At 64.2% G+C, this 26,441-nt stretch overlaps 1 protein-coding gene across 1 annotated transcript in view; it reads left to right on the forward strand.

Moving 5' to 3' along the window:
- SND1 (staphylococcal nuclease and tudor domain containing 1) overlaps positions 1 to 26,441 on the forward strand; it is a 412,723-nt gene that overhangs the window by 377,949 nt on the left and 8,333 nt on the right. The window contains exon 17 of the mRNA XM_067531417.1: positions 21,803 to 21,991. Coding sequence (XP_067387518.1) covers positions 21,803 to 21,991 — 189 coding nt within the window. The remainder of the gene's footprint in view (positions 1 to 21,802; positions 21,992 to 26,441) is intronic.

Consider the following 26,441-nt stretch of genomic DNA (forward strand, 5'->3'; position numbering starts at 1 on the left):
GCTGCTGGAGGAGGGGGAACATGCTCCTGTTTGACCTGCTGTCCCTGCCACACTCCTTGCCCAGCCCTCCATGGCACCGGCTGCGGCTCTGCCTGGGGCCCGGGCACCTCCCAGGCAGGAGGAGCTGAGAGCAGGCGTCTCCTCGCACTGGTACGGTGGCCCCTGGCGGCCCTTGGATCTCCTGAATGAGCCGGGCCCAGCCCTGAGTCGTCCGGGTGCTGCTCCAGTCTCTGGCCCCGGCCGTGCAGCAGTCCAGGGTGAGGGGGGGCTGCTCTTCCCCTGGGAAGCTGCGTCCCTGGCAGCGTGACCAGGGTCTGTGTGCTGCGCGAGGGCGCTCTCCTCTGGGTGCTGGGCGGGGCACGCGGGGCCCACCCTGTTCACGGTGGGGGGGACGTCTCGGGCGCATCTCCAACCTGACAGACCGTCCTAGGCTGTGGCTGCAGTCGGGATCTAACGGCTTCTGTTGCCCAGACCTCGTCCGCCCGGGGCTCTCTGCCAAGGGGGCTGCCCTCCTTAACCTGACACGGCAGCTCTGCTTCCTCAGGGCTTTGCCCTCTGCTGTGTCTCTGGATCTGTAGGTGATTGGGGGGCTGCGGGAGGACACCTCGCTCTGGGGGTGTCTACACTGCACATTCAGCTCGGCTCTCCCTCAGCCCCCCTGCCGTCCGCACACACGTCAGTCTTTCTTGGGTTGGCAAGCGCTCAGGACCGGGCTCCTAGGCCCCTGCTGCGTGGGGGGCAGAGGCAGAGTCCCACTGCGTAGGGGCGCCTTAGCACGGCTGGGACCCCGGGGTCCAGGCCCGGGAAAGCCCGGGTTACAACGCAGTGCGGACACTCAGGCGTGTGCTTGGAAACGCCGGGTCCCACAGAGCCAGGTTTGCGGTGCAGTGTAGACGCCCTCTGTGGCGCCGAGGGGAGATCCCGGCGCTTGGGTGCGTGGCCGGAGGGGGGTGGGTGTGAACAGCAGGTGTCGTGCTGCTGCTGGAGCCAGCTCTTGGCCAGTGTCCCAGGCCTATGGGGAGGCGCCGCTGACCCTGCGCCGGGAAGTGCAGCTCGTCTACAGACCTGGCCGCTGGGCTGCCTGAACGGGAGCCTGGCTCTTCAGAAACCCCAGCTCCGGTTGCTGAGCGTGGGGCTGCGAGGCATGGACGCCAGCACCATAACCAGACAAGCCAGAGGCAGCGCGGCCATGGCCATGTGGATGGGAGAGCCCCGAGTGCTCTGCCAGCGTGTGCTGCAGGCTCTGTGCCGAGCCGGGTGCCCCCATGCGGCAGGGCAGGGCAGGGCTGGGATCGGTGCGCCCCTTCCTCGCGCCCTGTCTCCGGCCTAGCTGCAAGAAGACAGCTCTGACGGTTCTGAACTTGCTGAGGGCCGGTTGTAAAGCATCTCGCAGAGCCGTGCCGGGCTGCGTCGTTTGCTTACTAAGGGCTTATTCCCCCCCTCGCGCGTCTCCTTGGACAGCCTGCTCTCGCTGGCGCAGCGCTTTCTGAACAAGGACGTTGCTTGGTTCCCTTTTCTGCTGCCTTTTCGGTTTGATGCGGGGAGATGCAGGGAAAGGTGGCGTGCAGGGGACGGCAGGTGGGCAGCCCGGCGCTGGGCACCCTTTCAGCTCCAAACTGGGTGTTTATAAACCCTCAGGAAGTCGGCGCCTTCCCCTCGGAGCAGCTCCAGCGCCCTGTCTGCCTGGCCATCAGCAATGCAGCCGTCCGAGCGGGGCTGCTTTCCCAGCCACCTTTCAGGGGGCTGCAGGCTCAGACAGGGCCCCTCAGTAGCGCCTCGTGGCTGAGCCACGCTCTGTGGTTGGCAGCGTAATTACTCCGCAGGGAGGTCGCCGCTGCTGGGGCCAGAGACCCAGGGGTTGCAAATTGAGCAGTGGTGCTCGGCTGGGGGGATTCTCCCCCGCTCTGGGTTAGTTTGCTGTGCGGTTCTGAGGGCCGCGCGTTCCAGGGAAGGGCCTCATGCTGGAGACCGGGCCCAGCAAACACTCAGGCCCGCGTGCTCCCGCGCCGCAGCTGGCAGAAGGGCTGGGCTGCATTTCCTCGGCTTGATTTCACCCCTTCTCGCTCTTCCTCCGCCTGGCAGCAGACCTGACACGAGCGCCGGCTTGTGCGCTCAGGGCCCCCGGTTTGCGGAGAGCGGCCGGAGCCGTTTGATGCCCAGAGCCGGGGGCAAAGGGGAACATTTTGATCCTTTAAGTGCCTGTGTCTGGTTAGTGTTCAGAGAAGCGCCCGCCTGGCCTGGCCCCGCCAGAGCCGCTGAGAGGGAGCGTGCGGGGCCATTGCTTGACCCCGCGCCGTGTTCCCTTCCCGGCCAATGGGGCTGGGAGCAGGGAGGGCCAGAGACTGGGCTGTGGGGACCAGTTCTCCGCATGCAGCCCCCCGCTTTGTAGCGTAGCTGAGAAGTTCTGCAAAGGCCTCGCTCCCCCAGGGGCAGGGAAGGGCTCAGCTGCTCCTCCGTAAGCGGCAGCCGTCACCGCGCTTCTAGCCAGACCAATCGTTTCCGGCTGTCGGGCGCTGCCCGGGTTCATCTCCTCCCTCGAGCAGCTGCCCGGGGTGAGCACTTGGCCAGGCGGGGCGGTGAGAACTGCGTTCGCCCAGACTCCTGTCACTCCTGCTTTGCCAGCCCCTTTTCTGGCCCGAGCCCTGGGGCCGGCCCAGGAGAGGCAGCCCCCGCCAGCAGCCGCCCGTGTGCTGTGCCGGGACACCCGCCGGGCGGGAGCTGTGCGGGCGGAAGCGCTGTCAAGGTGCTTCTTAGTCACCTGCCTGCTCCAGCGGGTCACACGAGAGTCCTGTGCCTCTGCCGCTCAGCCTGTCCCCGGCTGCCCTCGGCACAGAGCGGCCCCAAGGTTGCGGCGTTCTGCAGCGTAGGAGCCTCGGTGGCTGGCGTTGCTGCCGTGCAGGGGTAGCCCAGGCAACCACAGTCCCCCTCTCGTGGCTCGGCCACACGTGACAGCCTGGACGGAGCCGCTGCGACTCACTGCTAGATCCGGGGTCCCGCTGCTGCCCCTGCTGGGGTGCTGGCCCCCGGGCGTGGGAAGGGCACAGAGGGGGCATATCCCAGTGCTGGGACCCACCGTCCCCACAGGCGGGTGCTGCCGCGTTGGAGAGGAAGGGGCTGTAACGTGTGCCCTGGGGCACCCGCTGGCTCTCCAGAGGCCGTGGTGCTGGCTGGACTCGGCGTGGCTGGCCTGGGTCTCGCTGCGCTGCTCTCGCTCTGCCACGGGGGGCAGGGACCGTTTCTCCTGCAGAGGCAGCTGTCTGTCCAGCAGTCCCTGCTCCCGCAGCACCCCTGAGGGCTACGCGCAGGCTGGGGGGAGCAGGGAGTCTGGGGCCAAAAGGGCTGATGCAGGAGCGGGAGCAGAGAGATTATTTTCCCTCTGGATTTGGCACCGGTGCGACCGCTGCACGAGCCCCAACAGATCTGCTCTTGGAGTGACCTCGGGGCGGGTCTGGCCTGTGCTACACAGGGGGTTGGCCTGGGAATCTGGGGTCCGGACGAGGGGTCCCCTTGTGCCGGGTGCTGCCCAGGCTGGGACGGGTGTACAGGCTACTCCCCACTCCGGGAGGGAGGTGCTGGTCAGCAGGTCTCATGGCTACAGGAGAGGCGCCGCTGGCAGGGTCTTGGGTCATGTGGGTTCAAAGCCCAGCTCTGGCACTGCCCTCTGGCCAGCTGGTTGGTAGCTGCCCCATGCTCACCCCAGAGATAGCTGCATTTCCGTGGGGGGTGTCAGGGGCTGGCAGATCCTCGGCGCCGCTCTCCGTGAATATCCCAGCGGGGTAGGAGCAGACGGGGAAGGTTAGCTGGCTCATTGTCTACCCCCGGCCCGGAGGATTGTTCCCTGCGTATGCCGTGGCGGGAGGCCCTTCCCTCGGGAGACAGCACTGCAGCCGACGGGGCCGCACACGAGTGTCCTGTGCCAGCTGCGTCCCGCACCGGCTGCAGCCCCTCTTTAGCCGGGGGCCTGAGAGCGCCGGGCCAGACGCTGCCTGGGAGAGCGCGCTGCGGGGGGCGGGGGCGCCCGCTTTGCCAGACCTAGCTTCCCGGTAATGGCTCCGCAGCAGGTCCGGAGCCGTCTCTCTGGCAGGGGGGTTGACGTGCGCTGGAGATAAGCTCCAGCGCTGACAGAGGCTTGTCAGGAGAGAGTTGTCAGCGCGACAGGCAAGAGCCTGCGTGTTTACCTGACAAGGCTTGTCAAACACTCAGCCAGCCTGGCCGTGATGACAGCCGGCAGCGCGCCGAGCAGAAGAGCTGTTGTCTCCTGCACCGCGGCACCTGGGCTAGGGAGGGGTGCGAACCGGCAGCGGGGCTCGGGGGGAAACCTGGCTCTGTCCCCCATGTCAGCACCGTGTCGTCCTAAACACAGGACGCGGAGCTGTCCAGAGCGGGGGATCCTGCCTGTCTGGAAATGAGCGGCGCAATCTCTGGGTGTCCCAGAAACACCAGGGGAGCAGGAGCCCCAAAACACTGCTCGGGCCAACTGGGGGACCTTGAACCCGTGCCTGTGCTCCGCGAATGGCTGGCGTTGTGCTCCTGGGTGGGAGGTGACACAGCAGCCGCAGGGATCCCTGCCCGCATGCACCTGACAGCGCCAGGCATTCCCAGGTCACGTGTGCCCCTCAGCCCCGACCGGGACAGGTCCCAGCCTGCCATGCTCCATCCCCATCAGAGACAGAGACGCTTGGGTCTGTTGCCTTCTGACCCAAAGGCCTCCGCCAGCTGGCAGAGGGCACAGGGGGCTCTGGGCTACAGGGACCCTCGAGGTCTGGTATCTACATGCCAGTTCACCAGAGAGTGAGAGGTCAGGGCTCTGCTGGGCAGCGTAACCGTAGGGAAGCGTGTGCACAGATAGTGCGCCGGGAGCTAGGTCTGTACGTGTTGCATGTTCACACTCAGTGGTGATAAGTGCAAAGTAACGCACATTGGAAAACAGAATCTCAACTCTGCCTGGAAAATGAGGGGTCTAAATTAGCGGTGACCACTCGAGAAAGAGATCCTGGAGTCACTGCGGAGAGTTCTCTGCAAACATCCGCTCAGTGTGCAGCGGCCGCCAGTAAAGTGAACAGACCATTGGGAGCCGTTAGGAAAAGGATAGATAATGAGACTGAAAATATGGTATTGTCTCTATATAAATCCATGGTGCGCCCACATCTTGAATGCTGCCTGCAGGTCTGGTCACCCCATCTCAGAAAATGTATATTGGAATTGGAAAAGTACAGAAGAGGGCAACGAAAATGCTCAGGGGTGTGGAACAGCTTCTGTATGAGGAGAGATTAATAAGGCTGGGTCTTCTCAGCTTGGAAAAGGGACGACTAAGGGGGACATGACAGAGATCTATAAAATCATGACTGGTGTGGAGAAAGTGAACAAAGACGTGTTATTTACTCCTTCTCATAACCCAAGAACTAGGGGGTCACCCAAAGAAATCAATAGGCAGCAGATTTAAAGCGAACAAAAGGCAGTATTTCTTCACACAGCGCACAGTCAACCTGTGGAACTCCTGGCCAGGTGATGTTGTGAGGGCCAAGACTATAACGGGGTTCAAGAGAGAACTAGCTAAGTTCATGGCGGACAGGTCCATCAGTGGCTATTAGCCAGGCTGGGCAGGGATGGCTGTTTGCCAGAGGCTAGGAATGGTTGACAGGATGGATCAGTTGGTGATCACCTGTTCTGTTCATTCCCTCTGAAGCGCCTGGCCAACAGTGGCCATCTTTGGCTAGATGGACCATTAATCTGACCCAGTCTGGCTGTTCTTATGTACAGTGGAAATCCTGCCTTTGGCTGTCCGTGGGTCAGTTCTGCGGCCCCGGGAGGGGGAAGGCAGCTGCTGGGGGGCTGGTTTGGCTCTGTGGCCCGGAGCTATGGGGCTGGATGAGCTGCAGGACTCCAGGGGGCGGGGGCTTGCCTCTGTTTGCTGTGGCTTTTGAAGGCGGTTCCCGGGCAGGGTGCGCGGGGGAGCAGGCGTGGATTTATTTGTATATAAATATCGGGTATGCATGACGGGTGACATTAATAGCAGCACCGGGTCCCGGGAGATTTCCCTTTTATCAGACAGCCTGGCTGGGCCTCTGACCCCGCCAGCTCGTCCATTCATCATCCTGCACCGCTGCCTTGCCCCATTCCCAGGCATTATGCAGACTTGTTGATGAGCTGCAGCTTTTCCCACATTCGAGGCAGTAAATCTTGCCTCCCTGGCTTCCGACCCACGATCATTTTCATGGCTCACCTACGCCTCTGAATGCTTAATTTAAAACTTCTGCCGCCGCTCAGCAGTTTGTAATTCCAGAGCTGATTGCGACAAGGAGAAGCAAAGCAGGGTGATGAATGGACTTGGAAAGGTGAGGAGAAAACCATAAACAGTGTCTTCAGGAGGGGGGGATGCTTTTTTAAGCATTTAGTTTAATAGGATGGATATGTGGAGTGTACAGTTATTCTAATGGGCTAGCGAGCGACCTGATCTATTGGCCAGCTGGCTGGTTCGGAGTTTGAAATCTCCTCCTGCCTGCAGCGATAAATCCTTGGGGGTTTTCAATTACAAAGTTTCTGCGGTTTGGAAGTCGGCTCTCCATGGCGGGCAGCGGGGACAGCGAGGTGCATGTGCCTAGAAGAGGCGAACGAGCGAGCGTATGTTTGCGGCTGCTCTCCCCCGCCCCGACCGAGCAAATCCGCTTCCGTTCCCACTGTGGCACCCTGCAGATGGGATGTTAGCAATCCAGAGCGTGCTTGGCACGTGGCTGCAGTGAGCTCCTGCCTCTCGGGGACGACTCCGGACGGGCGGTGGGTGGCAAAAAGCTCCTCTCCGCTTCAAACGCCTCAATGGCGGCAAGCACGCTGCCCTGTCCGGGAGCCTCGGCGGGCCCTTGCACGCTGCCTGGTGAGTGCGCAGCCCTCCATGGGTTGTGGATCCCGCCGGTGCGCGCAGGCTGGGCCGGGCACGCGTGGTGAGATGGATGCTTCGCGGCCCGCCAACGAGCCCGGCGCTGGCTGCGTCACCTGCGAAATGGGTTAATGAACAACGGGGCAGAGAGAGACGCCTGGACCCAGGGGCTTGGCCAGAGCGGAGCCGTGTCCCGCGCGGTGCGTGGATGGCTCCGACTCAGACGGGTGAGCTGGCTTTGGCTGTGCCGTGGCGTCCGAGAGCTTGCCGTGGGGCTGGCGAGGGGCATGCCGGTCGGTGCTGGAGAGGGCGTGTGGAGAAGAGGGTGCAGGGCCGTGCGGCCATGGCAGAGGACAACTCCCGTCCCATCCGTGGCGTGTCCAGGCCCTGGGCGCTTGGCTCGGGGACTGAGATGGGGGCCCGATGGGTCGTTCACCCGGACAGCTTGGAAAACCTGGGCGGCAGGTGCAGGTCGGGTTGGCAGGACCCTCCCTGTAACGGGGGCAGCCCTGGCTTTGCATGGGGCAGCTGTGCACCGGGGCGGGTGCTCTCCCAGCCCGGGGTGAGTTGTGCTGTGCGCACAGATCGCCAGATGGTCCCACAGGGCTGGAGAGCGGGATGCCAGGGCAGGGGCCTGCCAACCTGCCCCGGGCACTGCAGAGTATCGGAGATCTCCTTGCAGGGCTGGGGGCCGTAGGGGATTCAGCTTTAGGCTAATGCTGCCAAGTGGGCCAGGACCCGGGGCCATCATCAGAATGTGCCCAGATCTGAGTGGCCAGCACCGTGCGTCCTGCTACGGGGCGAGCACAGCCCCCACTCTGGGCTCCCAGGAGCCTAGCTTCAGAGCCGTGAGCATTCCCGCACGGCCCGGGCAGCAGCTGGTCTCCTATAATCCAGCCGTGGCAGCTGCCAGAGGCCCCTAAGCTCAGTCCCTGGGGCACGTCGTCGCGGGGGTTTTCAGGGGACAGGACACTTCTGGGACCAACCAGACGTGCCGCCGTGCAGGCCGCAGCGTGGGCACAGAGCGGAGAGAACCTCCTGCAGCGGGGGGGCACTAGCCGGGAAGAGGGGAGGGCGGCCGGGGGCCTGTCTCCCGTTGCACCAAGGGCTGGTGGCTGTTTCTAACCCCTCGCGCTGGCATCAGGAGATGCAAGTGAACGGGCCCAGGGGCGGGTCCCGCACTTCTAGGGCGCTGAGCGTGGAGACCCGGCGAATGTAGTCTAAAGGCTGTGGGCATGGAGGGGCCCCGGTCCCCTCACTGCTGGCTCCGCGCCACGGACCAACCCCCGGGACTCTGCTTAGCGCCGGAGCGGGGCCGCGACACAGGCAAAGTGACCGTCTCCTCTTCCGGCGGCACAGCTGGCTGCACGCACGCTAACGGCCCGGCATTAATCAGGGCGTGTCTAACAGAAACCTGCCTTTTCCGGTCCCCGGCGCGCCATGGTGAACGGGATTGCAGCCGTGCGAACGCCTTGTGAAAGTCAGCGCCGGGCCGGCGCGTTCGCGGCTCCCTCCGGCGCGTGACGTGGGGTGTCTCCCCGCGGCTGCAGCTCTCCCGCAGCGTTAATGAGAGCAAAACGCGCTGTCACAGCAACCGCGCTCCCCGGAGAGCCGGGCCGCGCGCGTCAGGCCACCCGCCCAGGGGGCCGTGTCCCGGGGGCTCTGCCGCGGGAGCAGGTGCCGTGTGCCTCTCCCCACCAGCAGTGTAAAGGAGTGCATTTCGACCAGGGCAGCCCCCATCTCCCTGCCCCCAGGCCAGCCTGGATGGGCCACTTGCTCTGGGGCCGCAGTTTTCCAGGGCTCCCGAGACAGCAGCTTTGGCTGTGCCAGGTGCAGGGGGGCGCGTTCGGGGGGATTGTCTGTGCTGTTTTAGAGGTGTGGGGAGGCAGGCGCGGCCTGTGGGGCTGGGCGGGTGGGGTGCGATTTCCCCTTCCTCTCTGTTGATGGGCGTGGGGGGTGGTAACCGGTTTCTATCCCCTCTCCCCCATGTTCAGCCCGTCGCACCAAGCGACGGTGCTGTGCAGACTCCAGCCCCCTTTACAGCTGGGGGCATTGGGGCACAGAGGGGAAGGGACTCGCCCAAGGACCTAGAGTGAGTCGGCGGCAGAGCCGGGGCTCCTCGCTCCCGGATCCATGCACTTGGGCAAGGCTGCCTGCTTAGCGCCCTCGGAGCAGCGGTGCCCGGGGCGTGCACCAATCCGGGGGAACCGAGGCTCGAAAATCTCGGCTGGCCGCCGCGGGTGCCCTGCTGCAGGACAGGTCAGAGGGCAGAACGGGGCGGGAGCTGGGGTGGTTTTACAAAGCCTCGGCTTTCGGTGCGCGAAGCCGACTCCGGAAGGGAGCTGCTCTGTCTGCCGGACGAGGGCTGGAGCTGTCGACACGCGGGAGCAGAGCTCGATTGACGGCAGCCGCCTCCTCGCCGGCCTCTCAGCCGCCATCTCCCGACCGGCCCTGTTCGAGCGGCGGCCTCCTGGCCTCAGCCTGCGTCAGCTCTTTGAGCTTTAATTCGGCCGAGGTTTTGCAGGGAGCAGCTGCAGACTCAGCACACGGCTCCTCCGGGGGCCTGGAAAGCGAGAACGGCTCCTTCCCCACAGGGAGGAGAGCTGAAAACGGCCTGCGCCGCTCCCCGGGAGCGGGCCCCGGGCCAGCCAGCCTGTACGCGCACGCTCTGGCCAGCTCTTATCTCAGCGCTTACAGCCAAGCTCGCCCGCCGGGCTCGAGTTGCCTTCCCCCCCTCCCCGGCGGCCTGTTGACTCTGCCCCCCTCGGACGAGACCCTCGCGTCTGTTCGGTTCCTCTCCCCGGGGTGCTGGCGCCGATTGGGCTTCCAGCGCTGGAGGGGGAGGTTCAAATCCTGCCCCCGCCCCCTCCCATGAGAAACGACTTTGCTGCGGTGGAAGAAGAGAAACGTCTCTGAGCTGTGGCCTGTCTGCCGGCCCCCACATCAACCCCAGGGTGGGGCCCGGGGGGCTCGGCGGTGAAGTGGCCCAGGCGGCGACGTGCAGGGACTCCCCAGGGTCGAGGCTGCGACGGGCCCGGAGAGGTTTATTACGGTAGGGCCTAGAGCCTGTGGTGTGGGCTGCGCTGCTTCTCCCCCAGGGCTGGGCTGGGCGGTTGGCTCCATGCCCCAGGGGGTCCGCGGGGCTGGGTGGACGGTAGCAGGGGGAGAGTTCTTGGGCAGGCGCCTGCCGTTGCAGGGTGCGTAGCGGGGACGATTTATTCGGTTTGACTTGGGCTTCTTTATTACGTGAGGCTCACTGAGATTCAGCTCCCCTCCTGGGCCTGAGACCTGCTCCCGTGACGCTGTCGGAGTCACCACCGCAGGGCCTCGCGGGGAATCCAACCGAGGGCTTTACGCTGCTGCCCATCACCCTGGCGTCTGGGCTCTCCAAGTGCTTTGCAAGCCAATAATCGTCCTCACAACCGAACGCTCCCCCCTAGACGCCACGAGGCAGGCGAACTTCGGAGAGCGAGGCCCAGAGGGATGAAGTGATGTGGGCGCATCACATCACTCGGCAGCAGGAGAGAGGGGTATTGGGCTGGCTGTGTGATCCCTTCTTCGCCCTCCCTCCCCGTCCCTGAGATGGCCCCGAGCCCGTTTGGCCTGTGGTCCAAGTTAGAGCAACCTCAGGACTGCTCTAACTTACGCTGGCCAGCCCAAAGGTCCCGTGCTGGGGGCTGTGCACACTGCCTGCGTCCCTAGCCCATCTTTCCTGTGCCAGGGGCCGTGGAGGGCTGTCTGGCCCATGCCCAGCTGCCCAGTTGGGACAGCCATTGGGTTTCTTTGCCACCCAGGCGAGGCGAAGGGGCAGGCCCTGAGTTCCCTTTCAGAACCTTTGGGGACCATTGTAGTTGACAGAATTCTCCCTGAGCCCTGCAGGGTTGGGTGGGTGTTTGTGGGGTGCCTGGCCCTCGATGGCAGGGAAGGCCGGTGATGCTGGCAGACCAGGTGCCAGTCCATGCCAGGGTCCCGGTCTCAGCTGACCACTGACAAAGCCAGAGCCGGGTGTGAGTCTTGGTGGCACAGTTATAAGAATGTGTTTAGTGCTTCGAGTTTATGGAGTGCTGGTGAGCGGCTGCTGGCATTAATCTTGCTGATAACATCTGTGCCCATCTTGTACGGGAACGCTGGAGTGTTCTGTATTGTGAGCCGCTGTAAATCACCCCACAGGAGAGAGACATTAACCCGTGGGAAGTGCTGGTCTTCAACAGAAAGCCGTACGGCCTGCCTGCCAGGGATGGCCAGGGACGCCAGACGGGCTAATGTGGGACATTAATGAGGACAAAAGACTTGATTGTTTACTCCCCGCACCTCCCGCAGTGGAGACGAGCCATGCCGGGGAGTTCCTCCTGTCGGCTGAGTTTACGGCTCAGAGCAGAAGTGGGGGAGAATAAAAATCCCTGACAAGGAGGAACCGGGACTCTGAGGGGCGAGCTTTTCTAGGCGTAAGCAAGAGAACCCAGCGCTTGGGTTAGCCCCGAAGGATGTACAGAGCTCGCTTAGTACAGAGGCTTCTGTTCTCTGTTGGCTACCTTAGGGCTGTCACTCGTTTGTGTGCGCGTGCTGCCTGCTTTCACCTCGGAAATAACGCCGACCTCGGTCCGAGGTGGTAGATGCGGAGCTAGTTTGTTACAGGGTTGGCTACAGGCGGTGTCGTTGGTGTGAGATGGGAAGTGCAATGTCCGGGCCTTCGGGACCGAATATTGCAGCGATTCGTGGTGAAAGGGACCCTCTGTCACAGCGGCAGGCTCAGCGGGGTGGCACGGTCAATCGGCCGACCCAGGAGGACGGTCTGGGACTTCCTGTTAGGGCTGTGACAGGGCCTGAGGAGTTCACACTGAATGATTGGTTGATGAAACGTAAGTCCAGGCCTCTCCGCCAGTGCCCTGCTTCCTGACAGCCTGCCCCGAGGCTGATGCCGGCCCCGTTGACCCACGGCCAGGCAGCCCGGTGACACCCTGTGCCCTGGCCCCGGCAGGTGGCGCACACAGGGTCGTGGGAAGAGCCGTCTGCTGCCTTCCAGTTATTTCCTACAGGTGTCCCCGGGGCGCGTCCGCTGGAGAGCTCTGTCCGCAGCCGCAGCGGCGCCTTGTCCCGGGCTGCGCTGCGTGTCAGCTGCCTGCAAACCCCTGGGGGTGGTGAAAAGCTTCCAAAAACCCAGCGGGGCCTGTGAGTTCCCGGTACGGCGCGCTGCTGTCTGAGACATGGCGCCTTTGCTGCCACAGCGCCAGGTCAAACCCAGCCGGGCCGGCACTCCCCTCCCCCGCAGGCCTTCGAGCTGGGGGGTGCTGGGGGTGCAGGAATGTCCTCTGCCCTGCCCGGTCCTGTGGTAAATGCCCCAAGCAGTGGGTCGCCCCACCGCCCCCCAGTCCCTGGGGAGAAGATTTCCCAGCCTGCCGCATCCCACGGCCCACAGGCTCCGTGGAGAGTCATCTGGGGTCTGCGCTCCTCCTGGGGGGTCACTCAGTGCCTGCGGGAGGTAGTAGCACAGCTGTGGAAACCAGGAGTCCACGTGCTCCCATCCCTGCACGACTGACTGACCACGGTTGGGTGTTATCCGGTGTACCCGCCGTCCTCTCCACATTCGGCACACTGGGGCTCCCGGTAAGTGGGGACAGAGCCGTTCTACAGCGGGGCAGAGAAGAGAGTTTCTTGGCGCCTGTTCGAAACCCGGCAGGGCTGAGTGCTGCGACTGGAAGCGTCTCCTCTCACCACAGCGCGCAGCTGCCTCCGCCTCCTGGCTCAGGGGCAGCCTCTACCGACGTCTCGGAAAGCTGCAGGCACGGCTTGCGCCGGGCTGTGCCCCGCATCCTCACTGCCTGGGCAAGGTGCTTTGAGCGCCGGTGTCTGTTTCCTCGTCTCTGGATCGGAGGATGGACCTCCTGGAAGTCTGGAGGGATCCCCATTCCTCCCGTTCTGCCAGCCTCATGCTAGTCATGGCTTGGGGGCTCCCGTGGGGTCCCTGCAGACTGCCGGTCTCTGGTCGCCTCAGGAACTAATGGCTCCTGTGTAAATGGCGGAGAGTTAAGAGCCGTTCAGCCTTCCTCCAGCCATCGCAGGGAAGAGCTTGTCCCTTCCAACAGGCGGCTCTGCGGCTGTGCTTGACACAAACAGCCGGAGGGAGGAGCGTGGTCGACCGAGCTGTGCTAGGAGGCAGTTCGCCTCTGGAACTGGTGCATGACCAGCTCAACTCATCTCGGCTGCTCACCGTCCCGGGTCGACTGAGCAGGACCTTCTCCGATCACCCGGACGTCGCTAGAGCTGCCTGCCAGCTCCGGGGTCTCCCCAAGCGGTCCTGTCTGCAGCCACGTCCAGCCGAAAGTGCCATCAGCTCTGTTCCCAGCGAGCTCTCAGCCCAGGCTCGCTGGCGGAAGCGTCTCTGCCAGCCTGGCCGGACCGGCTCCTGTTCACCTTCCCTGGTCCCCTGCTGCCAGAGCCTTGTCCAAAGTCAAACAAGACCCTGCTCACCTCGTCCTTGGAGCATTGGCGGAGCCTCAACCCTTCTGCCGTTTCAGTCAGGTCTCCACTCTCTCCGGCTGGAGATTTCTCAGGACCACGGCCGCCTGCTCTGCCCCAGCCTATGGCACCTCCCCTGATGGCTGGCTGCTGCCGGGTTCTCGCCTTTGCAGAGCCCTTGTTCGAAGGATGTCCAGGAAGTGCCTCTGAATAATCGAAAACCCTCCCCAAAGGACACTTACCTGGCTACGTGGAGGCGCTGCTCCGTTTGGTCTGGGTAGAAAGGCGGATCCCCAGAGCACGCACCCTGGACCCTTGTGCCAGGCTCTCTTCTGTCCCGTTTGGCCATGGGGTCGGTACGAGTGCACCTGGCAGCTCCCTTTTCTCTGCCCCATCATGCCCAGATTCCTGGAGGGCGTGAGTAGATCGTGCCCGTTTGTGCCCCATCCCAGGATTCACCATGGGAACCCCTTTCAACGTGCTCGCTGCCCTGCCTCTCTGGGAAGGAGCTGATTCAGTTGCCGAAGGGCGGGCGAGTCGTGGCCCTAGTGTCAGGCTCTCCCGATACAGGTTTCCATAAGGATAACGTTTCTCACCGTCCTCACCCGAAGTTTCTCATGACCAGCCATCGCTGTTCCCTGCACGTGGCGCGGAGGAGAGACTTCATGTGTTGGATGTGGGAAGGGCGTTCGCTTTCCCCTGGAGCCTGCGACGTCCTTTAGATCCTCCCCACAGTTCATTGCGGTTGCAGACAGGGCTACGGGCCATCCGCCCTCTTCCGCCAGTGCTCGGCCGTGTCAGCAGAGGCTGCCCCGATGGGAAAAATGTTCTCCAGCAGCTGTGCACCAGGCCCACGCACGCCTGCTGTGGAATGGACCCACGCAGCACATCTCGAAGAACAAATCACGGACGGGGAGGTCACGGTTTGTTCTGGTTTAGTAGGGGTTTTAGTCTCTTCTTCCAACGTGCTTTGGGCTGCAGAGCTGAGCTGACAGGAGGAGTCCCTGACATGACTCATCTTCACGAGAGGAGGCAGAATAACAAGTCCTTTGCCCGCTTGTTGGCAGTGCATAGGAAAGTTCCCTCTGCAGCGTCCCACGGTGATCTGGCTGGTGTCGATGGACCTTCCCCGTCGGGCAGGACGTGACACCTCCTGTTGGAGCTCGGCCCTTCCCACTAATTGCTGTCTCTCTCCTGTCCGGTGATTGACACAGTCTCAGCGGTTGACACAACACGACACAACCGCTCCAACGTTACTGCGCTACGTGGGCTGCAGGTGTTAGCAGTGAGATTAACGCACGAGCCTTGGATAAGGTCTAACGCTCAGGTGAGCCGGACTGATCCAGCTACGGAGAGGTCAGTGCTCAGCTGCGTCCCGAGGATCCTGGCGTCAGCTGCCACCTGCTCTGCCAGCCTCACACCATGGAACTGGGGCGTGGCAGCCAACTCCTCGGGCCCCCCCAGAAGTGTGTTGGTGGTTATAGGGGTTTTACAGGGTGTATCTTAAAGTGCATGAAAAAACACATCAGCCCAGCCTGGAGAGGTGAATGCAGGAGCCTGGACTGCAGTCCCCTGGAGCGAGCGCTGCAGGGAGAGCCGTCGGGATGTAGGGAGGACGCCAAAGGAGGGCACGATAGGCGGATTCACCCTGCTCCACGCTCCCCCTCCATCTGCTATGGGGCCCTGGCTCCACCAGCGCAAGGGGCAGACCCGCCTGTCAGCGCAGCGCTGTGGTGGGGCTATGCCTGGCCCCTGCGGCAGAGTCGGCGCAGGCCTTTCCCCTCAGCGCCCTGTGCCGGGGCAGAGCGGCTGGGTGCAGTGGCCTTCGTGGGGGTTGGTGCAGCGCTGTACCATGGGGCGAGTCTCCTCCTGACCCAGCCTGGGGATCAGCGGGCAGCCCTGAAGCATGTGCGCCGGGAGCCCTCCTGAGTTGTGCGGGCAGCTTGATCTTGGGGGGTTCCCTCGCGCCACGGCTGAGTGTTAGCATTCCCTGCAATGGGACATTTCCCCTGCACAGGGACCCCTCGCCAACCCCGAGGGGAGCTCCTGATGCCGGGGGGCACCGTGCGGGCGCTGCTGCCTCTGGTGCGGGGCAGCCTCGCTCCCCTATCCGCCTGCCTCGGCGTGGGCTTGGCTGAAGGACACAGCGAGGTACAGCGCACCTCATCGGTTGAACTTCCGTTGCCATGGCAGCCAGCGCGGCTGTCTGAATAGAACGCCTCATTTTTATCCCTTGTGCTGCTTCGCGTGTCACTTCTTCCCATCTCCCTTTCCCTTCTGAGAGCCTCCTGGCAGGATAATCGCCGGAGGGAGGGACCCTGCATATTTAACAGCCGCATCGGCTCCCGGGCTCCCCTCGGCGGCTCCAGAGAGGACGGGGGGCGCTGGGGGGTCTGGGTCTGGCACAGGGGGTCTCCCAAGGACTGGGGCGTGTAGCTGAAAGGAGGCTGGTCCACATGGAGCAGGGCGCCGGCACCGCAGAAGACGTGGGCGGTGGCTGTCCGTGCACCAGAGCCGGATGAGCGCCCTGCCGCATGGGGGTGCAGAACGGGGGACCACCATGTGGCTGGCCGGCATACCCCCTCCCCATTTTGATACGCGGTATGGCCTGTGGCGCTCCCCCTTCACCTGACCAAGGAGGGGTGTTGCCTGCTGGGACCGCGGCAGGCTTAGGGCGACCCCCTTTCCAAAAGGCAAATGTGAGACACATGCAGGAACCCCGCCCCCTCCGTGGCCCCGCCCCTTGCTCCTCCTCCTTCCCCCAAGCCCCGCCCCCTGGCCAGCTCAGAAGCCAGAGCCAGGCCATGGTAAGAGCTGCCCAGGGAGTCCAGGCTGCTGTGGGGAGACCCAGACCCTCACTGTGGTGTGTGAGCCCCACACGGGGTTCCCAGCAGACCATGGCCAGTCCCGACATCGTTCTCCCGAGGCAGCCTCCATTGGCCTGCAGCCTGGCACTGCTTGAGGCGCCGGCTTGTTCCGTCTGCGAGGTGGCAACTCAGGCAGGGCACTAGCCCCTTGGCAGAAACGCCCCGAGCTTTCCTCCATCTCTCCGTGGGCTGCATCAGGACCACCCAGCACCCGCAGGGTCAGAACCCAGACCCTCCGCTCTCAAAGCAACAGCCCTGACCACGTGAGCTGGAGGAGGCTCTCCAGCAGCTGTGAACATATAGGGCTTATGACACACGCGCTCGTGGTTCTGATCTTGTCCAGTAGAGGGCCGCGGTGCCCAGACACACCGGCCGTTTCACGGCTCAGTGGTAGACAGGAGAGACAGTGCTGGGCGCAGGAGGGGACGTTCCGCTGGGCCGCTCTCCAGCTTGGATTTAATCGGAGACACGGGCAAAGGGGGCAGCCACCCCCACCGGAATCGCCCCTGCTCTGGAGATGGGGGAGTGTGAGCTCTCAGGCGTGCATCCTGCCTGGCCCCTTCCCCCCATTCCACTTGTCCCCCCATCCCCAGCATCGTCCCGTCAACCCCGCCCCTGCTCTGCCAGCCCCTTGCATCGGGGCCCCCTGGCTCCTTGGTGCTTGGCATGGATCTGTGCCGACCAGGGCCGGGGGTGAGCTGAAGATGTCCCCTTCTGCCTAGCCCCCGTCGCTCCCAGGCCGGCACCAGAGGCCAGGCCCTCGTCTGCAAACCTCAGCAAGTTCCCTGTTACTTAGACGTTCCTTTTATTGCTTAATGGAGCTGGAAGCGGTTTAAATGACTACCCGTGTTTGTGTGTGCGGGGGCAGGGGCGGAGCGGCGCAGGTGGGGCGCTGGCGTGTTGGGGGCGTCACAGCCGGGGCTGCTCGGGGAGCGCTAGGCCGGGGCAGCCCTTCCTCCTGAACTCACTTAGCTGAGCATCTGCATGGTCCTCAGCCCCCTTGTCCGGCCCTGACTGCCTGCCGCGTGGAGGGGGCCCTTCTGCCCCGGCTCTGCGACCCTTCGCTGCTCCCGCCGCATCTCTGTCCCCAACACCAGCGGGGCTGTCGTGGGGGGCGGGGGTATTTCCGCGGCTGCCCCATCGCGGGGGGGAGAGGACCGCTCCGGCAGGAACCTGCACGCAGCCGGCCAGCGTCCCATGTGGAAACGGGGTTTTGTACCGGCTGGGGGTGTGCCAAAGCCCTTCTTGCCAGCGGTAACTGTGGGCGTTTTCTGGGCAGGGGGGTGACCCAGCGTGGGGGCAGAGCGCAGGGAGGCAGTGGGGAGGCGTTGCGGGGGTGGCTGGGTGCGCCTTCTCCCGTCGCAGATGCAGCTTCTGACCCGTTCACTGACGCCGTGTCCATCCCAGCCAGACCCCCTCAGCAGAGCTGACGCCAGTCTGCAGCGGGGACCACCGCACCCATCCTGTCCATGCCACTGACGGCACCACCCCCCGGCCGGGCAACTCCAGAGCGGCTGCGGTGCCAAGAAAGGCACGACTCCCGCCGAGGTTCTGAAGTGCGGGCTGGGCCCAGAGAGGGGCACCGTACCAGACTGCTGCCAGGCTGGAGAGAGCGGCCCTGCTCCCAGGTGCATGCACTAGCTGAATGCGTGCAAAGCTGCGGGAGTGATTTATTAACCTGGCTTTCTACGGTGCTGGAAATCAGTTCATGTGGCAAACCGTAATTGTACCTTGCAGCGCTGAGAGCGAAGCGCCTTTCACAGCGCTAATAGCTTCGTTGTGCAGGGTCTGGGGGTCAGCGCGCAAAACCGTGCCAGGCTTCCTAATCAGCCCATTTCTCGGGGTGGCGCTGGCCGTCCCCAGGCTGCCGAGCCCGCTTGGACGGAAGTTTAGTTGTATTGTGTCGCCGGGAATTCTGCGCTGGACATGCCTCTCCCGTGTTTGTCAGGGGCAGCACGAAGCGACCAGAAGCTTTCTGGCCTGCCTTCACGCCCCAGGCTCGGCACGCAGCAGCGCTAGCACGGTACTGGCAGGAGAGGGCCCTGGTGCTGCGTGCCCGCCTCTCGCTCTTGGGGCTGTACACTCAATCGCTTGCTGACCTCTTCCCACTCCTGACCTGGCTTGTCAGAGCACCCTGGCCAGGCGGGTTCCAGCCAGGTCAGCGTGCAGGCAGGTGGGCGGCCCCCCAGGAAATCCCCGGGTCTTGCGGGAAGCATTGCTGACGTTTCAGTCCCGGGAGCAGTGCTGCAGGAGGGGGCCCTGGCCGCTTGTGGTCGCTGGGTCCTATTGCACTTTTTGCAAGTGTCTGAGCGTTTACCCCGGTGCCTGCGCAAGCCCCGACGTGGGGAATCACATCCTGCCTCCTGGAGCTTCCGCTGCTGGGGCGGTTGGAGACGGGATGCTCATTCGCTCACGTCCTGGCGCTGGCGTGCGGCTAGCGATGGGCTGCTGAGGCCCAGCGTCTGGCAGGTGCTCTGCAAGAGTGGGGCCTCTGGGATGGGCCCGGTGGGATTTCTCCAGCCGCCTTCACTCGGGGGGCGCCTGCTCCCCAGGTCCGCGACCGTGGTTCCAAGGCGGAACATGGCGCTCGCGGCTGTGTGACGTGTGCTCTGCCTCCCGGGTCTGAGAGACCCCGCAGGCTGACCGCTCTGTGCGGGGCAGGCAACACCAGGGACAAGTTGTTTAAAGGCGTGTGCTCCCCACTGCTGGAACACACACACACACACACTCACAGATTAACAGAGCGCATCTGAGCGGACCGGGCTATCCGCACTCTCAGCTGGCCCCTTAGACGTCCCTGGACTCAGCAGGCTGGGCCGAGCAGCGCTGCCCAGCTGCCCCCTGGCATGCCACAGGCTCAGCACGTCGCTATCCCCACCCGCACTCTACAGTGGTTCTAGCAGTGACCCCCTTGCTGAGCAAACCCCCCAGGACTGTGGGCGCTCCAGGGGTCTTTGGCTTAGATAAGAGACGCGTTGCTGCAGAGCGAGGTGGGGAGGTCAAGAACACGCAGGAGTAAATGACGTTTGGAGAGAGTCTGGGAAGCAGCGTGATTCTGACAGTTAGTTTATTGCCAGGTTTATAAACCTGCTGTCACTAATAGTGGAAGGAGAGAAAAACCACCACCCAGTGACAGTGTCACACGATTCACTTGGGGTACTGGGGAATGGAGCCCAAGGGTGGTTACAAAAGTCAGGTTTAGAAAGTTGTACCTGGATAGACCGAGAGAAAGCGCGAGATCAAATTAGGTCCGAGGGGAAAAGTGGGGTTAGGCAGAGATGAGAGAGCACGTTGGGGTCTCACCCTCAGCGCAGTGTGAACCGGTCGAAGGGTCACAGGAGACAGGCTGTTCAGCTTAGAGCCCAGAGCGCTGGAGCCAGGCCGAGCCCCCAACACGATCAGCCAGGAAAAGGCGAACTCCCGTGGGACGGATGCAGCTTTTGGATCCGGGCAGCAGAACCCAGGTTTGAACTTGGTGGGGGTTTCTGTAGGGAAGAAACAATGGTTCAAGGGAGAAGCTGGGTTTGTTTATGGGTAAACGAGGACTCCAGGGAGGGTCCCAGAGTGGTTTTGTTCAGGCTGGACAATAGGAACTGACCATTCCTAGCTGTGGGCCGTGGTCCCTCCAGGGAGCTCAGGGTCAGTGTGTTGGACAGCAATAAAGGGTCTGTCACTAGAACTGGTCTGATACCTGCGGAGCTGGGTGTGCGCAGGCCTGGGTTCGCTAACATCTGGAGCAGAGATCTCCCGTCATGCCAGAGCTCAGTGCGGTCCCTGCCGTGGAGCGGGGTTCTCCGCTCGCTGTGATAATCGAGGTGTTCCCTGCTTCCATCCTCCATGCAAATGAGGCTCTGTTCTGCATTCGCTGTGCTAACGGAGATGCCTTCTTCTCGCATCTTCACGGCTAGGGGAGTTGCCTTAACCCTTGTCCGGAGGGGTTCAGGTGTGTCTCCCACCGTCTTTTCATTGCTTTTGGTAAGTCCGTCTCTGCTCGGTTCTGGTTCAAGCAGAGGCTGGGCTCGGGGGGGTTTCAGGTGCATAGGACAGACGGGGTTTTGTGCCCTGGTTCCCCACGAACACGGAGCTGACAGGTAACAGCTTCGCTCCGTGAGCTCGGCTCAGCCAGTCCCGCTGAGACACACCCGGGGAGAGACTCGTGCACCCTGCCGGGACTCGTGCGCTCGGCAGGCATCAGCCGTGGTGCTGGCACAGCGCTGGCGGAACAGTCGCGTGCGTCAGCCAGCATGGCGCGGCCTGGGGAGGTCTGGGGTGAGCCCAGAGCCAGGCAGGTGAAGGCGGAGGCCCTTGTGGGCAGCCCGGAGCAATCCGCCAGCCAAACGGCTGTGACCCGTTTTCAGACCGTCTCTCTCTGGCTCCGTCCAGACTCCCCGGCCTTCGTTCTCCAGCCAGGGTCTGTGCCCAGCTTCCCAGCAGAGCGGTGGGGAAGCCCCCCTCCCTCTGGGGCGTGGGCCGCTAGGCATCCATGTCCCGGCGGTTGGGTTTTCCGTCGTCGTCTCGCATTTTCCACTGACGCGGGCCAGCCGTGGCCAGGCCTTTTAATGCCGCATTCAGTCCACTCAGCCAGCTGGGCGGCACAGACACACCTGTGTCTCCTGGCCTGCCCTGAAAGCAAACTTAATCCTTCCCCCCCCCCCCACCCCGCAGGTAGCCGTGCAACATACAGAGGGAAACTGAGGCACACGTTGGCTTCATAAATACATGTTTTGGGTCTCTGTGGGGAATGCTTTAACCCAGCCATCAGGCTGTTCCAGCGACGGGCGACCCCGATCGTGGGCATAACCATGCCAGCACCCCTGCGCTCCTCCCCCCAGGCTGTTTGCTGTGGGATCAGCATCGATTGCTTTGCGGAGTGACCGGGGCAGCCCCGAGGCAGCGTCGCGCTGAAGTGCAAGGCTCGGGTCCCGTTGACTGGGAACTGGCTGTAGCATTGCCCTGCTTGGGGCAGGGGCGTTACGTGCCAGGCAGCGGACGTGAGCCCAGGCGGGGGGCGGGCGGGTGCTGGGCGAGGCTGCCCGGTGCGCGAGCTGCAGCGGGGCTGGATGAACCCTGAGCACGGTGCGTAGCAGGCCTGGCGTGGGCGCCTCGCAGGCCAGAGATTATAGCAGGGCGGGGACGGGGAGCGTGACAGGGCCACGTTCTCTTCCGCTCCAGAGCACTCCCCATCCACTGGTGTGGCCACAGCCAGCGCCTCTCTGGGGCCCACCAGGCCATCGCCCCCGCCACCTCGACAAGCCGTGTCGGAAGGGGGCGGCTGAGCCCGGCGCTGGGACTCAGGAAGCCTGGGGTCTGTTCCGGGCTCGGCCACGGGCCTCCTGGGCCAGCCCCGCCCCCTCTCTGTGCCTCAGTTTCCCCATCGGGGTACGTGGGGAATGCCCCAACCTGCCTCCCAGGGGTTTGGGAAGGGCTGTGAGACCCGGCTGGGGGGAGCTGTGTGATCACTGCTGCTTGGATGCTGCGCTGATGGGCACCCCCATTTCCCCAGCATGTCCCTATGTTCTGTCTCCCCAGCCCCTGCCCCCCCCCCCCCCCCCCGGTGCTCCCCCAGAGCTGCGTGCTAACCGGCTGCCCCTCTGTGTGCCCGCAGGTGGAGGTGGAGGTGGAGAGCATGGACAAGGCCGGGAACTTCATCGGCTGGCTGCACATCGAGGGGGCGAACCTGTCAGTGGGGCTGGTGGAGCACGCGCTCTCCAAGGTGCACTTCACGGCCGAGCGCAGCTCCTACTACAAGGCCCTGCTGTCCGCGGAGGAGGCCGCCAAGCAGAAGAAGGAAAAGGTACTGGACGGGCGAGCGAGGCCGGGGTGGGCGTGGGCCCGTCCCTGCCCCGGGGCGCTCCCGCTGCGGCTCCCAGCACCAGGGGAAAGGAGGGCCCTGCCCGCCGGCCCAGCCCAGCCCCCTTCCCCAAGCCTTTCCCTCCGGCTCCTGGAGACAAGGCGGCCGGCGGTGCCCACCTGCGGGTTGATGAGCAGGGGTGGCCCCAGGTCCCAGCCCGGCGATACCTGCTCTCCTGCCCTGGGGTCCGGTCCAGCACTGCTGCACCCCCACGGCCTTCGTCGGCCAAGGGGGGCAGCCGCCTGGCTGGGGGAGACTGGCTCCTTTGCCGGGGGTTTGCCTCGACTGGCTGAGGTGGGAAACCTGAGGCTGCTTCCTCCCCGCCTGAGCACCCCTTCCTCTCCGCTCTGGGTCGGCCCCACAGCCCGTTCTGCGAGGCCCCGTGTCCTTCTGTAGGGACACCCGTACCTGGAGAGGAGTCACTGCCCGCCTCTGCATCCCCTGCGATCCCAGCGCCCCGGCAGCCCCGGGCGTCCCTCCAGCTTCACCACGCAGCAGGCCACGGGGGCGTCTGGCCGGGAAAGCACCTTTCTTCCCAGCGCAGGTGCTTCCTTACAGGGACAGACGCTAGGATGTGAGCAGGCGGCTGGCTCTGGGGGGAGCGGGGCCTAGTGGCTGTCGGAGCACCCCCGGGTTCTGTTCCCAGCTCTGGCGCTGGCTCGTCGTGCAGTCCAGTTCTGCTGTGAGCGGCAGCGTGTGAGAGGCGCTGGAGGCTGGGGCTCTGCTGATGAGACGCCAGTGGCCCCCCTTTCCTCCTTTTGCTGCTTCCGACGTCCCCCCAAACCAGTCGGGTGCTGCCCACTGATGCCCAGAACGTCCCCCGGTATTTTGGACTTGATCGGCGGGGGCCTTGGGACGGTCCCCCACTGCACCCAGCCGGAGATGCTGCGGCGTGGTGCGCGGGGGTCCCGCGGCTCAGCCAGCTCACCCCGTCTCGCAGGGGTGGAGCGGGGCAGGACTGACGTGTGGGAAGCGTTTCGAGGTCTCGCACAGGGAGGTGGCTCTGGAGGGCAGGGTGGGGTGTCGCTGGTCAGCGCCGTGGGGAAGAGCATTGGGGATTCGTTGGGGAGATCTGCCTTGTTCCCCTGGCCCCATGGCCCCTCTCGACCTACACACACGTGCACTCACACTCGGGGTGCCCCGGCGGGACCCTCACCAGCTGTCCCAGGAGAACTGTCCCCCCAGCGTCTGCCCTACTGCCGATCCCCGGTGCCGGGAAGGGCCCAGAGCCAGCCTTTGGTCCAGTATCTGGCGCCGGCCCGTCACCTCCCGCCCGCCGCGCGCCACCCACCCTCCCGCAGGCCCGGACCCGCTCCCTGCCTGCGGCATCACATCAGCACTGACCCTTTCTGGAGGTTTCGGGGCAAAGCCCCGCCAGTCCCGGGGAAAGCGCCCGCCGCTGGCAGACGGGCGCAAGCCGGACGGGAGCCCCCCTGCAGGCCAGGCCGGGTTGGGCCATGTCACTTGCAGGGGCATGCCACGGTGCCATGTGCCCCGGGTGGCACTGACCGTGCGCGCACAGACAGAGGAGCTGGGCTGGCAAGACCATTCCCTGGGGTCTGCTCTGGGGATCGGCGGGGCTGGCTGCCGTCCTGCGTCGGGCCCAGACAGGGAGAAGGCCATGAAGGGTCTAGGTCCTAGGCTCAGCCGTGGGCCCGCTTTCCAGCCCTCCCCGAAGCAGCCTGGGCTGGGCCGAGTCCCCCAGGAGTCACGGGGCAGGTCCCTGCAGCGTTGGCTGTGGCTTAGCACGGGCCCGAAGCAGCTTCTCCCCCGCAGAGCAGGAGGCGTGCACGGGCCCCCAGGTCAGAGACGTTCCCAGCGGAGCCGCCCGCCACGGCACAGCGTGGGAGCAGCGCGCTCCAGACGGCCTGAGAACCCAGCGCTAACACGCCGATAAAGACAGGCTGTTTTACTCGGCAGTTAATTTTTTTATGGCCCTCTTGTCTTGCCGCTGCCTGCCTGGCAGTCCCCATCGCTCTGAGTTCGCGTCAGAGGCAACAAGTGAGGGAGGCTGGCATCAAATCAAACCGGGAGACGGTATTAAAGCGCTGGCGGGAATCGTGTCGCTGCCCCTGGGCTCAGCCAGGCGTTTTAATTAGCATTCCAGCCAATTGACCTGCTCCTGCCGTACGTACGCCTCCTGGCCCTGCTCGCTCGCTGGCAGCGAATTCGAGGGGACGCCCTAGGGACCCAGGAGACACTGAATGGGATGGAAGATTAGATCAGGATTCCCAGTTGCCGCGTCTTGTCGTCGGAGAGCAAGGGGACACAGAGCGAAAAGGACAGCGGCACCTTCACCACCGAGGGCGGGCAATCCTTCTCCACGTGTGGCTGAGTTAGCCTGGGGAACTCCCCGCTGCAGGACGTCAGGGCATTGAAGAACAAGGCCATCCAGGGCGAAAGCAGCGAGCGTGGAAACAGCCCCGCTGGGGCGTGGGTGGAGTTCCAGCAAGCAGGGCTGCCTGGCTGGAGTTGTGAAATAACGTCCTTGTTTGCACGCAGGCGGCGTGAGTAGCGGAGGTGCCGTCGCAGAGCACAGAGCAGTGCTAGTTACATCAGCCGGGGCTGGTCTGGTTAATACGCAGGGAGCGGCGCCTTCGGGGAAGGGGGCCCAGGGCATCGGTGAGATCAGAACCGCAGGGATCTTCCGACCCGGGCTCACGGAGCCCCCACCTCCTCCTGTCCTGCGTGATGCAGGTTGATCCAGCTGCCGCCCCTGCCGGGAAGTGACATTTGCGTACGTCTTGCCAACGTGCATGGCTTCAAACCCTCTGAAACGAGCCCTTGGTGCAGAGCGCCCGGCAGGGGCCGGGGCCGGGGAGCGCACTGCGAGCCGCCCGTCTTTGAGGGAAGCCTCCATTCCGACGGTGCCGACGTCGTGGAGGTGGAATCGAGTGTGCTCCTTCAGGAGTGCTTCACGAGCGGCGGGGCGGGGCTCGGGGCTCCCGCCAGCCGCCCACTTACTGCCATTACTTCAATCCAAGGCTGATTCAGCACCTGGGGACACGCACGCTTCAGCCGAGCGCTCTGGTAAGCAGGGGCCAGCGCCCCCCTCGCCCCCATGAGTCTGTGTGAGCTGAGCTCCTTCCGATCAAGTGACCCACGGCGCTGGGGCCAACTGCTCTCGGATCACATGGCAGGCCCGGAGAGCCGTGACCCCCTCGCCCAGCTGGGGAAGGGGGCTGGCGCCGCTGTCTCTGAATGCCCCCTAAGCCCCCCAGCCTTGTGTCTGGCTGCCCCGCCTGGATCCCAGCCCCCTGGAGAGGCCGGCAGACCTCGTGTGCCGGGCGTTTGTTTGTCAGAAAGCGAACGAGCTAATCCTGCCTGCCGTGTCCCTGCCCAGGGCCCGCTGCCTGCTGCTTCCCGTCTCCTGCTGCCCTGAGCTTCTCCATCGTGCTGCGTGTCCTCTCGCTTGTTCTCCAGCCCTTCGCTGGGTCCCTGCAGCCGCCTCTGCCTGCTTCCTCCCCCAGCTCCCTAGCACCGCCCGCGCCCCAGCTCTAGGCTCCAGTAGCCCTGGCTGGGGCAGTCGGAGAGACGATGGGAATGTTAAACACTGGAGGAGATGCCTCTCTGCCCCCTCTCCTGGGTGCATGCTGCAGGCAGATCCCAGATCCTCTGGGCTGGCAGCGCTGGGCAGCACACGGCCGTGGCGCCCGGCTTGTGAGCGAAATGTCCCGCAGGCGAGTGACGGCTGCTCTGCTTTGCAGAAGGAGCATGAGGCCGGAGTGAGGACAGACTTGATTTAAGTTGGATACCAGCAAAAACCCCCTGGCAGCGAGATGCACCGGGCTGGGGCATCGTCTCCACCGCAGGCTGGGAAGCCTCGTCGCCCGGGGTCTTTTGTAATGGGCCCGAGGGCTGGAGAATGCACAGTGGGGAGGACCCCTGCACTGGCATCTCGACCGGGTGAGGCAAGAGGATTTTCCTGTTCCCTGCCACCCTCCGATCACTGGGGCGGCTGGCGCTGCTGCCCTGACTCAGGGCCGGAGCCGTCCGGCACCGCAGCACCTTGCGGCAGGACCCATCCCTGGCTGCAGCGGGATCAGCAGCCAGCAAGCACCTGGCTGGCAACTCAAGCCGGGCCCCCCATCTCCCCAGGAGCCTCTCGGTTGGGTTACAGGGTGCGCCGTGGCTGGGGGAGATCAGCACGGGCAGCCGGCAGGGGCAGAGCAGAGTCTAACGGTGCCGGCCTGGGGTGGACATCCCGCGTCTCTCCACGCCTTCCCCGGGAGGGGAGCCGCCTTCAGGGACAGTCCCGGTCCCACGAGCCCAGCACGGGCAGCGATTATCCGGCTCTGGTCAATCAAATCCCGAAACGTTCAGGGCCAAATGGAGCCGAAGGGGCCTTGCTGCCATGCACCAGCGGAGGGTCTGCCTAGCGTGTCAGCTCCGC

Source organism: Emydura macquarii, unplaced genomic scaffold, assembly GCF_026122565.2.
Source record: "Emydura macquarii macquarii isolate MOO-44397 ecotype Brisbane River unplaced genomic scaffold, CSIRO-AGI_Emac_v2 contig_3219, whole genome shotgun sequence".
Taxonomy (NCBI): domain Eukaryota; kingdom Metazoa; phylum Chordata; order Testudines; family Chelidae; genus Emydura; species Emydura macquarii.